Source organism: Alexandromys fortis, unplaced genomic scaffold (assembly GCF_014885135.2).
Source record: "Alexandromys fortis isolate MF-2015 unplaced genomic scaffold, M_Fortis_MF-2015_v1.1 scaffold_145, whole genome shotgun sequence".
Classification (NCBI taxonomy): domain Eukaryota; kingdom Metazoa; phylum Chordata; class Mammalia; order Rodentia; family Cricetidae; genus Alexandromys; species Alexandromys fortis.
This window is the reverse complement of record NW_026068049.1, coordinates 4249020-4261564: the sequence shown is the minus strand read 5'-3', so window position 1 is coordinate 4261564 and position 12545 is coordinate 4249020. Positions and strand designations below refer to the sequence as shown.

The window sequence follows — 12545 nt, the reverse complement described above, 5'->3', positions numbered from 1 at the left end:
AACTTTATTTGGGGAAAGAACCTCAGCTTCTGGAGAAATGGAAGGTTCTGTTTAAGCCTTTAAAACATTTAAACCTCTTAGGACCATGGCTAAATCAGACTTCTTTCATTATAAAAGTTAACTTTTACCATAATTAATCAATTTAATGTTTCTGCTGTGGTACCCTGAGCTCTTTCTGGTACTGGGTTAAAGTTTATATTTTCCCATGGTTTCCTTACAAGAAGATACGTGTTTGGCTGTTATGAGACACACCTGCAGCACCCCAAGGCTGAACCACGTCATCACTAATTTTATGTTAATTTTTCTTCAGTCTCTAATCCCAATCAATTTTAGCGTGTAATATTTTGCTCGCTGAATTTCAGTAATCCGCTGTCCAGGTAATCCTAGCTAACTAATGCTCTAAGGAGTGCTCGTGCTGTAGTGAGCATGGAAAGGCCCACCTTACCTCAGAGACTCCTGGAAATTCCTGCCTGAAGCCTGCCAGCTCCACTGCTTAATCATTCTGTCAATCTTCTCTGCCTTACATCTTCTGTTAAATTAGATATTTATTTGCTTATTTTTTTTACCTAAAAATTTCAGGAATAATGTAAAATAGCAGGATGGTGGGGCATTGTTCATTTGGTGATATAATCAATCACCATGACTAAAGTAAAACTGCCAGTAATTGCTACTTAGTTAATACTTACCAATTTTTATTGAAAAATTTTGCTCATCAAACTTTTGCTTGAGCTGAATAACTTAGAATTCCATGAACTTAAGACTAATTCTGTTTTTGGATCATAGTGCTGAAAATGCATGTTAAAGATTGAGTTGTTAATCCATTCTATCTGTAAGTACAGATGATACTTTGAGACATTCTTGTTTCCTACAAGAATGACTCTACGGTCCTTTTACTATGGCTTCTACTATAATACCAAGATCTACTGAGTATCTGTGCTGTGCCAGCAGTTGCGTTAGACACATTTTCCTCATTTCATTCTGTTAAGAATCACATGATTCTTTTTATTAATCCAATCTGACAGAAGCTAGTTTGGAGAGATGTCTGTATCTTCTTAAGTGAATGTCAGATGGAAATTGTACCCAGTATGAGTAGGTCTCTGTGCCTTGTCTCTTCATTCTAATTCTAGTGTATTTCCAATGTTTTGACCATAACTCTGCGCAAAAGGTGCATGTTTCCTCCATGCCTCCTATATGTACTGTGTAAGTGCACCTGTTGCAAAGATAGGTTTCAGCAAACAATACGTTTGTAAACGATGCTCCATGCTCATAGATGTTTTCTATTCTATTTAAATTCTAAAAACAGGTTTATCACAATTGTTAATTCTACATCACCACACTGCAGTTGATTAGGCGTCATAACTCAGAAGCACCACACTCTAGCACACTTCACTTAGATGGAAAATTCAGATTCAAACCATGCAGCCATGCAATAACAGAAACTACGCCTTTTCTTTTTGAAGAGGATTTTGAATTGAGTTTTTCCTTGCTATAATATACATTTTCCATCCATCTCTGATAACAGATTATAATCTCAGTGGCATCCTGGAAAATATCATAGTTTGGATTCTTTTTACAGGAGATGTAGCTTGTGAGATTTGGGCTTGAGTAACATTGATTGCTCAAGTTGTTGGCAGAGCACAGGAGAGCTAGGACCTGAGAGGACATGGTTTTAGCCTTGCTTTCTTTTTTTTTTTTGGTTTTTCGAGACGTGGTTTCTCTGTGGCTTTGGAGCCTGTCCTGGCACTAGCTCTGTAGACCAGGCTGGTCTCGAACTCACAGAGATCCTCCTGCCTCTGCCTCCCGAGTGCTGGGATTAAAGGCGTGCGCCACCAGCGCCCGGCTTAGCCTTGCTTTCTATCATCTCTCCTTCTTGGTCTCTTTCTGTCTGTGATGAGGTCTCCTATTAGAATGATTTTTAAATAAAAAGAACAGCAATATGTATTCTGGCCAGCATGTTGTCAGTCATCTAAAGGGCACTTCTGGTATAGTTAAGCTCCCCTGTCAGCTCCGATCTGGTGGTCTTTCCACTGTTAATTGAGAGTGTTCCTTGGCATTCCCCTGTAAAGGGTCCACTTGTTTTCATTGCGTTATCGTTTCAGAAAAGCCTGGGTAACTATTTGGGAAGTTACTACTCTGCTTGCTTCTGATTTGTTGGCTTTGTGCTATATCAGAATTATTTTACAGAATCCTGAATGAATGAGTTAAACAATGGGCATACTTCTTAGCTTAAATATTATGCTCTTCCATTGCTTCCCCTTCTTTTGAGGTAAAAATTATGGAACTTGGTCAGTAGAGTATGTATCAGGGTTTAATCTTGTGGTACCTATTTTATTCCCCTTTTGCATAAAACTGTTTCTTCTCTTCTTCCTAAGATTAAATCCAGCAGGGATCAAGCTTTGGCTCAGCGGTCTCTCGAGGCACTTACCCAGTGTGCTGCCAGTGGAGATGGCAATATTTTGGCTCTTGCTGTGGATGCAGCTCGTGCAAGGTGAACACGTGGGAGTTTGGAGAGTTTCAAATAATGAAAGTTTGACGAATTTAGCTTTTCACAGTGTACTTAAATAAAAAATTGCTTCTGTAAATTCTGTGAGCCTAAAGGAAAGTAATGGAAACTGGTTTCAGTGCTTACTAATATTTAAAATATTAATATACTTTGAGGGATATTGGTAGTTGTATAATTCATTGTAGCTTAGAACACATGGCACTGTTATAATGCATCAGGGTCTTTGATTTGTAGGCTGAGATTCTGATATACTCAGCTTTATGATCAAGGTTGTGTGTACAACCCTGACATAGTCTTTGAAGGAAAAGAGGGGGAACTCATATCTGATAATTGTTAGATAAAGGTTATTGTCCTGTCATTGCTTTTGATTCATTAATCTTGAAGCAACCAGAAGAATAAGCAACTCCCAATACTAATCCTTGCCCCTTTGTTGCTAGATAAGTCTAGTGTTGTAAGATGAAAATAGAAGGAAGGGTGAAAAGGCATGGGGAAGGAATGGCAAGAGAGTACTTGTCAAAGTGTTTCACTCTCTTATTTTGTGTTGGTGTCTTGGCCTATTTCACACTGTTTTCTGCCTGGTCTTCTTGAGCTCACCACTCTCCTTGGCTGGAACACATTAAAAGATTTATTTCTCATCAGAAAATGTCACGGGTACTTTAGCTCCTCCTGTTCGTATTGATAAATGGGATTTTGTTGAGTTGCCTTCAGACACTGATTGACTTGTAACTTTAAGGTCGTGTAGTCTTTATTTTGGTTGATGGGTATTGTAAAGGGACTGGAGTGTAGATTGGCGCCAAGAGCCAATTTTATATTAAGTATTCTCAGGAAAGATGTTTTCTTAGTATCTTATAAACTTTCTTGAGGTTTTACCGTCTATTTTTATTTATTAACAAAGCATTCTAATTGTATTGATTTTGAGGTAAATATTTATTTATTTATTTTTAATTAATGCTCTCCCTGGCACCTCTTTTTAATACTGTAGATGCACAGTTGGAGAAATCACGGACGCTTTGAAAAAGGTTTTTGGTGAGCATAAAGCTAATGATCGTATGGTGAGTGGAGCCTACCGGCAGGAGTTCGGAGAAAGTAATGAGATAACATCTACCATCAAGAGGTATTGGGTGAGCTCTAGTGAGCTCTGGTCTCATCTTCGTGTTAGTCAACACACTTCCCTTGAGCCTGCCCATGGCTTAGTGTCCTTGCTGCTTGGGAAATACATTGACTGTTGTACTAGTCTGCTGTTCTTATAAAATGAATAAATATCGAATAGAATATACATATTGTACAGTTAATATATAACATATGGTTAACATATAATTTATAACATTTATTATATAATTTATTATTCGGAATTATTATAAATATGCAGTCCTGTGCCAGTATGTGAAACTATAATATTTTGGCCAATCATAGATTTTATACGTAGTGGCGATCCCATAAGATTATAATGGTTCTAATTTCTGCCTCCCATTGCTATTGCACCTGGTGATGTAGCCATGGTCACAGCCGTGTGTTTATGGTGATGCTGCTATACACCTGTGCTCTACTAGTTACATAGAAATATAGCATTTACCATCATGTACAGTGTGTAGTAACTAATGATAACAAATAATGCTGTTACTCATTTCCTGTTGCTTTAATTTTTATGTTAGAGTATATTCTTCCTACTGGTAAATATGGTGTACTGCCAAAGAGTATTCAGGCAGGCTGTAAGCAGCCTCACTTACTTATTTACTTCATCTCAATTGCACCATTTTTTCCTGAATTTGATTTAATTTTGTGTTGGGAACCTGTCTCAACAAAAGCACGTCTTGCTAGGGTAGAGGCGTGGGAAAATAAAGACAGGAACCACATGACAGTAATGGGAGGGAGTTTCAGGGATTATTCAGATCCTGGAAAGTCACCCACGCTTATTGTTCCATAGCTTTTTATACCAAATGTAAACTGGGGGAGAAGGTAACAAAGGCTTCATTAACACGATAGCTTGAGACTTCCCATCATCAGCATTCTGTTGCCTAGGTAGCAGGATGTCTCAAGTCAGGTTTACTCTCATACACTTGGTCACATAGGCAGAAAACACCCGTTCCCCAGATGATCTCAGTTACAAAGGAAGGATCAGAAGGACGTTGGCATATCCTGACCACCTATCAGGATGGTGCTGAGTTTTCTTCAAAAAGGGGCCAAGCAGCCACCTCCTGAGCTAGAAGGTGTGATTAAGCTTTGTTATTCCCCAAACTCTGACCATCAGATAAGGTAGGAACTGGGCCTGCATTTCTTGGCCCCCACAGTTTTGTGCTTCTTTTTCAACACTTGTAGGAACAGAAAGCGCTCTCTCTCTCTCTTTCTCTCTCTCTCTCTCTCTCTCTCTCTCTCTCTCTCTCTCTCTCTCTCTCTCTCTCTCTCTCTCTCTCACACACACACACACACACACACACACACACTTCATAGAACCTGGGTATGTAGTATACTGTAAATATTAAAACTAATAATCATTTGGCAAAATGAATACTATTTTTACATTGCACCATAGTTGCCATTAGGAATTTTTCATTTCAAACACTTGTTTATTTAATTGATGCTGGTACTGCTTCAGATCCTCCAGGTAGAGAGCTTACAGTCATGTTGCTATAGACTTTCTAACTTTTGTCACAAGGTTTAGTTACTTGAATAGTTAAAACTTAATTTTCCCATTTGAAAACTAAACACATGGCTGCTACCTGTGCAAAATTTAAAACCAGTCTTCACTGAGGTGACAGTGAGGACTGTTGCCACTGCCTGAAGCTGTAATGTGATTTGTTTCTTGAGTGTGAAACTGGCTTCTGGGTTATTGGTGTTTTCAACTTGTGTAACACACTTCCCTCAAAAAACTGCATTAGCAGTTACATAGTCTATAAATGATAAATATAAGCCAATGTAAAAGTCATCAGAAGGAACCTTTGCAAACAAAAATTGATGTTGTATTTTGTCATGTTTATACAATTTGTCATTTTATACACACAAGCATTCTGATTATGTATTATCAGAATGGGCCGCATTCTATGGCAATCCCGGCTTCACAGAGTGTGGTAGTGCTCCTTCCCGTTCTGTTCTATGGAGCAATGTGAGGAGCATTGGTGTTAGCTTTTCTCTGAAGGATTGGTAGAACTTGGCAGTGAACTCTCCAGTGCAAAGCTTTTCTTTCTTGAGCACTGTTTCTGCCTTGATTCCATTGTCTGTTGTAGGTCAGTCAGGTGTTTGTCCTTTGATGTAACTTCAGCAGACCAAAGTTGTCTGGGATTTATCCATTCTTGGGGTGGTGGGTACACAGGCTGCACTGTCTTTCAAACTTGGCTCTAACCAGACGATAACCATATTCAAGGCTTGCATGGCATTCTCACTATTAAATACAGATATTAGTGAGATGCACATAAGTGGGCATTCTTAAAAGATTTCTATGGGTAAACTGCAGTTTTACATCTTACATCGGACAGTTAATATTTAACTATTATTACCTTTTTAAATGTTCCTAGAGTTAATCAATTCATGGAACGTGAAGGTCGTAGACCCCGTCTTCTTGTGGCAAAAATGGGACAAGATGGCCACGACAGAGGAGCCAAGGTCATTGCAACAGGATTTGCTGATCTTGGTTTCGATGTGGATATAGGCCCTCTTTTTCAGGTATGTATTGAAATTATTTTCAAAAAGTCTAACACATTCTGCATTTTTCAATGTATATAATTCACTTAATTTATGATTAAAAATAAAAACTCATGTTAACTCTGATGTTTGTGAATGTAAATGTCAGTTGAGAATGAAATGCTGTGAGGCTTTGGATAGTGCAGCTTACCTTAAAGGTTTTATTTTTGTAGTCTTTGAGTGTCAATTGGTATTTATGGTCGATAATGATTACCATGGAAATTCCTTGGGGAAATTTTTTTGTTCTAACTTAGACTTAATTAGTGAATTCCAGTCCCAGAAGCACATACAAGGTTGGTGTTCATTGTATCAGTAGCTTCAATATCACTCAGAATGTGACGATGAGGGACTGGGAAGTGACAGTCAGGTATAATTGTGGAACGCTGGGGAAAGAACCCCAGTGCTTTGTTTCACCCTTACCTGTCTCTGCCTTCTGTGTGCTCAGACCCCCCGTGAAGTCGCCCAGCAGGCTGTGGACGCAGATGTGCATGCTGTGGGCGTCAGCACACTTGCTGCTGGTCACAAAACCCTCGTTCCTGAGCTTATCAAAGAGCTTACTGCCCTGGGACGGCCAGATATCCTTGTCATGTGTGGCGGTGTGATTCCACCACAGGTATTTTTCTTCTTTATACTTTTCTGCATATACGTACATGTTCACATGTACACACATAGACACTCACACACAGCCTTTACTGGACTTACAGGAGTGCGGGTAAGGATTTACTTACAGGAGCCGGGGTGACTCGAAAGCAGATGCGTCACTAAAAAGCCCTCCCTGACACTGGCGAAGACTTAAGAAAGCTGTCTCCCTAGAGCTCTCTGCAGAACTTAGACAGCTTTGCTGCTCAGTCTCCTCCAGCAGTAGTACACTGCCTCTGTAGCCTTGGGGTGGGGTCCTTGTCAATATTGCAGCTTTCAGCTATCCCAGGCGTGTGAATTTTGTTTTCACCTGAGTCTTAGGAATCGCCTTGCTTTTCCCTCGAAGGAAGATTTCAATGATTCAGAGGAAATTGCTATGTAAGACAATATACTGCCTACCCCCATGCATATGTATCAGGCTATGAAACTGGAGACAATGCAGGACTAACACATGCACAGACAGACAGACAGACAGTAGATAGATAGATAGATAGATAGATAGATAGATAGATAGGCAGGCATGTTTCTAAGGATGAACAGGATTTAGATATTGAGGCAAGTTATGCCTCAGTGATTTCACTGGCTAAATTCTGCACACAGTGAGAACTGTTATTTTTTTTTATTAAGGTTATATTTTAATTCATTATATAAAATTTAATTTAACTTTTTTCAAAAACTGTATGAGAAAACCACCAGGAACTTATGATAGCTATCTATCATCTCCATATTCAGTTAACAGTGGCAGAGAGATTCAGATAGAAGCAATAAGCTTCCCAATATAGAGAGAAAGATGGTGCAAATGCAGTGTTTGTACCTGGGCAGCAGTATAGAGGCTTTGGATGGGTCTTTTAGGTAGCTTGCATCTGTTGGAGAGTTCCTCATCCATTGTTTTGGTAGCCCCATCCTTGAATGCTTCTCTGCCCCATAGTTATGTCCTCTGCATAGCTTTCTAAACTCCTTTACTAGTAAAACTATTTTGATTGAAATGACTTTTCTGGAGTAAAAAATAAGTACTGCTAGCACATGAAATCAGCTTGCCCTGAATATTAAAGGCAATAAGGAGAGGAAGTAGATACTCAAAAAGGAATAGAGAAATGAATGATGTCAATTAATTATATATGAGGTGAAAGAACACCACCCCGTGTTATTGCTTTTGTGTAGAAGAATCACTTAAGATGCAGAAAGGGCCTGTTCCCCATCTGCCTTCCAAAGATAACCACTTTTCCTTTTCAATTGAGATTAGGAAAAAATTGGTTTGGAGTGTATAGGAAAGTAGATGCATGTAGGTGCTGCATAGACCCCATTAGAATATCCATCAGTAAAATACAATTTTGCATCTAGGTGTACAATCTTTATTAATCTATTATACCTCTCAAAATAGAATGGGGAGTTTATATTTTATTAAGAAATGAGAAAGTAGATATGCATGAGGCTGAGATGATAAGGCAAGAGGCATTTTTTTTTTGTTTTCTTCATCAATATGTTTTTTTTTTTAATTTTTATTCTGTTACTGTAACAAATTTTCAAAGTGAAAAAGCTATTTTAACTCATATTTTTGGAGATTTCAGTCCATTATCTATTGTTCCTGTTGTTTTGGGGAGTCTATGTTGTAGTAAGGAGAGCATGAAGAAGGACAGTTAATCACCTCAGGGTCCAACGTGAAAGATGAAGAAGGAATTCTCAGGCTAGTGACCCAAAACTCCTATTAGATTCCACCTGTACCTCTTTAACATTTTGCAGTCATTTAAAGGCCTGGATCCAAACCTTTAACAGGTGGGCCTTTGGGGGCCACTAATCGAACTATAGTGCTGGGTGTGTGTTAAATGCTCTTGTTACTCAACTTAAAGCCACTTAGTTATTGAATTAGAAAGTGTAACACAGAGTGTTGAATAAAGCAGATGTACCCTTTCCAGATGTAGCATTTACAGTTTCTGCAGTTTGATTAAACAGTCCCCATCTTCAGTACTGTGCAACTCAGCCAGGATCTTGGCCTCTTTACATCGTTGTCCTCAAGTGCTTTAGGCTAGCCGAGAGAACACATGGATCTTAGGTACATTTTAAAGCATGATCTGGCCTGTTGTTGTGAAGTACCTTTTTATTTGGAGATAATTCCAAATTAATACCTAAGGTGCAAGAATAAAAACAGAATAAACAACGTCTGTGTGCCCTTTGCCCACATTCAGGTATTGCTAACGTCTAACCCACCCACTAAAGCCTGTGTGAGAATTAGGCAACTACGACCTTCCTTTGAGTTAGAGAATTTCAGAGTTCCCCAAAACTCACCAGCTGAATACACCATCCCATGTCTGTAGCTCAGCTGTCAGGAGAAATGCCATGGAACACTGCATTATTAGGAAAGGCAAAGGAGCTGGCAGCCTCTCAGTGAGCCTCTTCTCAACCTGGAGCTGGTTGTTACCCGATGCTACAGTCATTCTTATGGGCTCCTAAACAAGTAGCACCTGCTCTCTCAAACAGTGCCGTGTTTCCACTGCTGTAGGGCCAGTACTTGTAAGAAGAGTTCAAAGGTAGGAAAGGGTACTGGCATATAATTGGTATGGTTTGTCATTTATTCTCTAGTTTTGACCATTTAAAAATGGGAGAAAAAGACCACTGTTATAACAGTTGAACAGTCCTGTATGGTAAGGGTCAAGCTTCACAGCATACCCTAAATTTGCTATTGTAGCTAAATGTGTTCTGCTGTTAACAGAGCCTCAAGCCCATGGCGGTGCTTGTGTCCTGGGAGTCCTTACACTAAAACAGTAGCTGTCATTAATTGAGCTAATGACTGTAGCAGGACAGAAAACAACCAGTCCTCCTAAACAGAAAGCTGATTTACCATGAGGCCAGATTCACGATGTCACTGTTCACTGGTGACAGAGACATGTCCAGGAGAAAATAGACTGATACTAAGTTTAACACAGAGAACGATAAGCAGTGAGGATTTAAAGAATGGAAAATTAGGTTTTAAAGTACAGTTCCTTCTCGTTAGGGCCACATAGCTTCACATTGCAGACAACAACAGGCAGCTTCTGGTTTAGACATGGGGGTCTGAGTGTAATGTTGCTGGTTATTATTAACTGCCCCATCAAGAAAGGCTCCGCATGCAATCAGTGTACCAGCTGAGAAAGCTTTGGTCATTGGTGAAGAAGAAGAAAGGGAAAGGTGTACACACTCATGCAGCACATATGTATAAAGTATGTTTCTTCCAAGTTGGAATAATACCTCTATTAACCAAGTAAATATGTCCAACAGGATTATGAATTTCTAAAAGAAGTTGGTGTTTCTAATGTATTTGGTCCTGGAACGCGGATTCCCAAAGCCGCCATTCAAGTACTTGATGATATTGAGAAGTGTTTGACAGAGAAGCAGCAATCTATATAACATCTGGATCTGTAGTTATGACCAAAGAAGATAATAAAGCTATGTCTTCAGGTAATCCCAACATCTGTTGTTGTGCCTGTCTTGGCAGCCTCGCAGTAAAAGACCCTGATTATAAACATACAGTTTTGCTAATACACATATTTAAAGAATATGAGTTTAAAAGTAAAAATCTCTAAAAATTATCTATACCAAATATTTCTTAAATACATTATTTTGAAAATTAAAATGGGATACTGCTAAGGAATAACTAGTAAAACAATTTCTTAAAAATAATTAAACTTTTATTTTGTTTTGCTTTTTGATGCAGGCTCTCACTATGTGTCCTTGGATATTCTGTAACTCACTAAGTAGACCAGGTTGGTCTTAAACTCGTAGAGACCTACCTGCCTATGTTTCCCAAGTGCTGGGATTAAAGGCTGTGCCAACATGCCTGGTAAAATTGAACTCTCTATATAAACAATTTGACTGATTCCTTCTGTCAATTTAGTGTCGATTTGGGTACTAGGATCTCAGGTTCCTGTGTTAATGAGTTAGCAAATTAATAACACTTATCTTGGAAAAGATAGTGTGAGGTATTTATGAATGGAAATAGATTGGGGTTATCAGCCTCAGCCAGATCTACTATTGCTTCAATAAAAATATTGTGTCACACCCTGCACAATGAAATAGGGAACGGACAGACACGCCTTTTAGAATTGTTCAATTCCTCCTTAGCATGAGAATGTGGTATTGTTAATGTCAGGCCTGCCTCCAAACTCAGGAAAAGATGTTTGGGAACGCTTTCTTAAATGAAGTGCTTGCTGATGGTCATGTGGATTCTTCTAGAGTGCTGATTTAAGTCTGTTACATGAAATCAGTAAGCCTTCAGATCTAGAAACAGGCTCATTTGTATAGATTGTCTTATTAAAGATGAGTTACAAATATAAAAATAGTCCAAAGAGTTCTTAGTGTGACCTTAAATAACTCATTCTTTAAAGGAAGAGAGTTGTTCTTTGTTAGGATAAAGTGTTCAATGAAGGTGAAGTAAGAAATGAGGGTACTTCTATAAATTTCCGTATTATAAGTCAGATAGTAGGGTTTTGAAGAGCATAATCATTTATTACTATGGAGTTAGACTACACTATAATGCAGTTTAATTTTCAGAACATGACTCGTGGAGGGCATCATGACTACTATTGTTCCCATTTCAGAGATGAGCAGTTCGACTTTATGGTCAGCAATATATTCATTGTGTTATCTTATGTACCTTTTATAAAGAAATATATATTCAATAAATATGTTGTTCCTTTGATGTGTTCCATTGTGTGATTGGTAACTTGATATGTACCATGCTTTATATATTTGTAATTCCTGACATTTCTCTTTGAAGACCACTTTGAGAAGAACAGTCACCAAAAGCTACCAGATTTTATGTCTTTCATGTGTTTTTGCTTAAATCACAAAGCAATAAAGTCAGTAATCTCACTATTTGAAAATATTTCCTGAAGTATGCAGAAACACAATGCATAGGGTGGTAAATTTGGCCTTGCACTTGAGTAAGTGTTTACCACTATTATATGTAGAAAATGCCAGCATTTAAACATTTTACTATTCCTTTATTTCAAAACATTCCTAAGGAAATATTCTAACTTTTCTGTCTTTGCATAAAAACCTCTGTGTTTACCAATTGGCACTTTTGAATTAGACGATGGCCAAGTATACAGAGAAAGTGAATGCTCCATGATCATCACGTTACAAAACAAAAAAGGATTAGGAAGGCATCTGCTAACTTATGCCTTCTTGATGGGACTGAAATCAAAACAGAAGGTTTTAGTGATATTATAAAACACATTCAAAATACACTGCAATGAGCATTTACTTTACTGAGATACCTGGGTCAAAGGTTAGTGCCTCCATAAGCTGCTAACACTTTCAGAGCAACATTTTAGCCCGAGCATTCATCTTTTTATCAAATGTTGGTTTTGTGAACAATAGTATGGGTCAAGGTGACAAAGTCATATACCATGTGGCATAGAACACAAATCTTTTAAGTATGTGCAGATAAAGAATAAACAGATCAGTGAGAAGCAGTAGACCCTTGTACACACAGTGTGGAACTGCAGAGAGAAGAATACCTCCATTTCAGTTATGGTATAATAACAAGTTACCAGGGAGAGGGATGTGTCTTTATGATTTAATATGAGGAATTTGCTCCCACAACTGAACAAAACCTACAGAAGATCCCACGGAGGCAGCTGTCAGGCACAAACTGAGACATGCTTTCTGAAGTAGTTGGGGTCGGGAGAAGATAATGGGGTTCTGAGACAGCAGCTGCAGGTCCAGCCACTGTTCTAGTCTATTCAGGAAA

At 38.5% G+C, this 12545-nt stretch overlaps 1 protein-coding gene across 1 annotated transcript in view; it reads left to right on the top strand.

The window, feature by feature from the left end:
• Mmut (methylmalonyl-CoA mutase) overlaps nucleotides 1–11487 on the top strand; it is a 31157-nt gene extending 19670 nt beyond the window's left edge. Inside the window, exons 9-13 of the mRNA XM_050119320.1 lie at nucleotides 2373–2488; nucleotides 3486–3617; nucleotides 6013–6160; nucleotides 6624–6791; nucleotides 10070–11487. Of these exons, the coding sequence (XP_049975277.1) occupies nucleotides 2373–2488; nucleotides 3486–3617; nucleotides 6013–6160; nucleotides 6624–6791; nucleotides 10070–10198 (693 nt within the window). The 3' untranslated portion in view covers nucleotides 10199–11487. The remainder of the gene's footprint in view (nucleotides 1–2372; nucleotides 2489–3485; nucleotides 3618–6012; nucleotides 6161–6623; nucleotides 6792–10069) is intronic.
• The last annotated feature ends 1058 nt before the right edge of the window (nucleotides 11488–12545 follow it).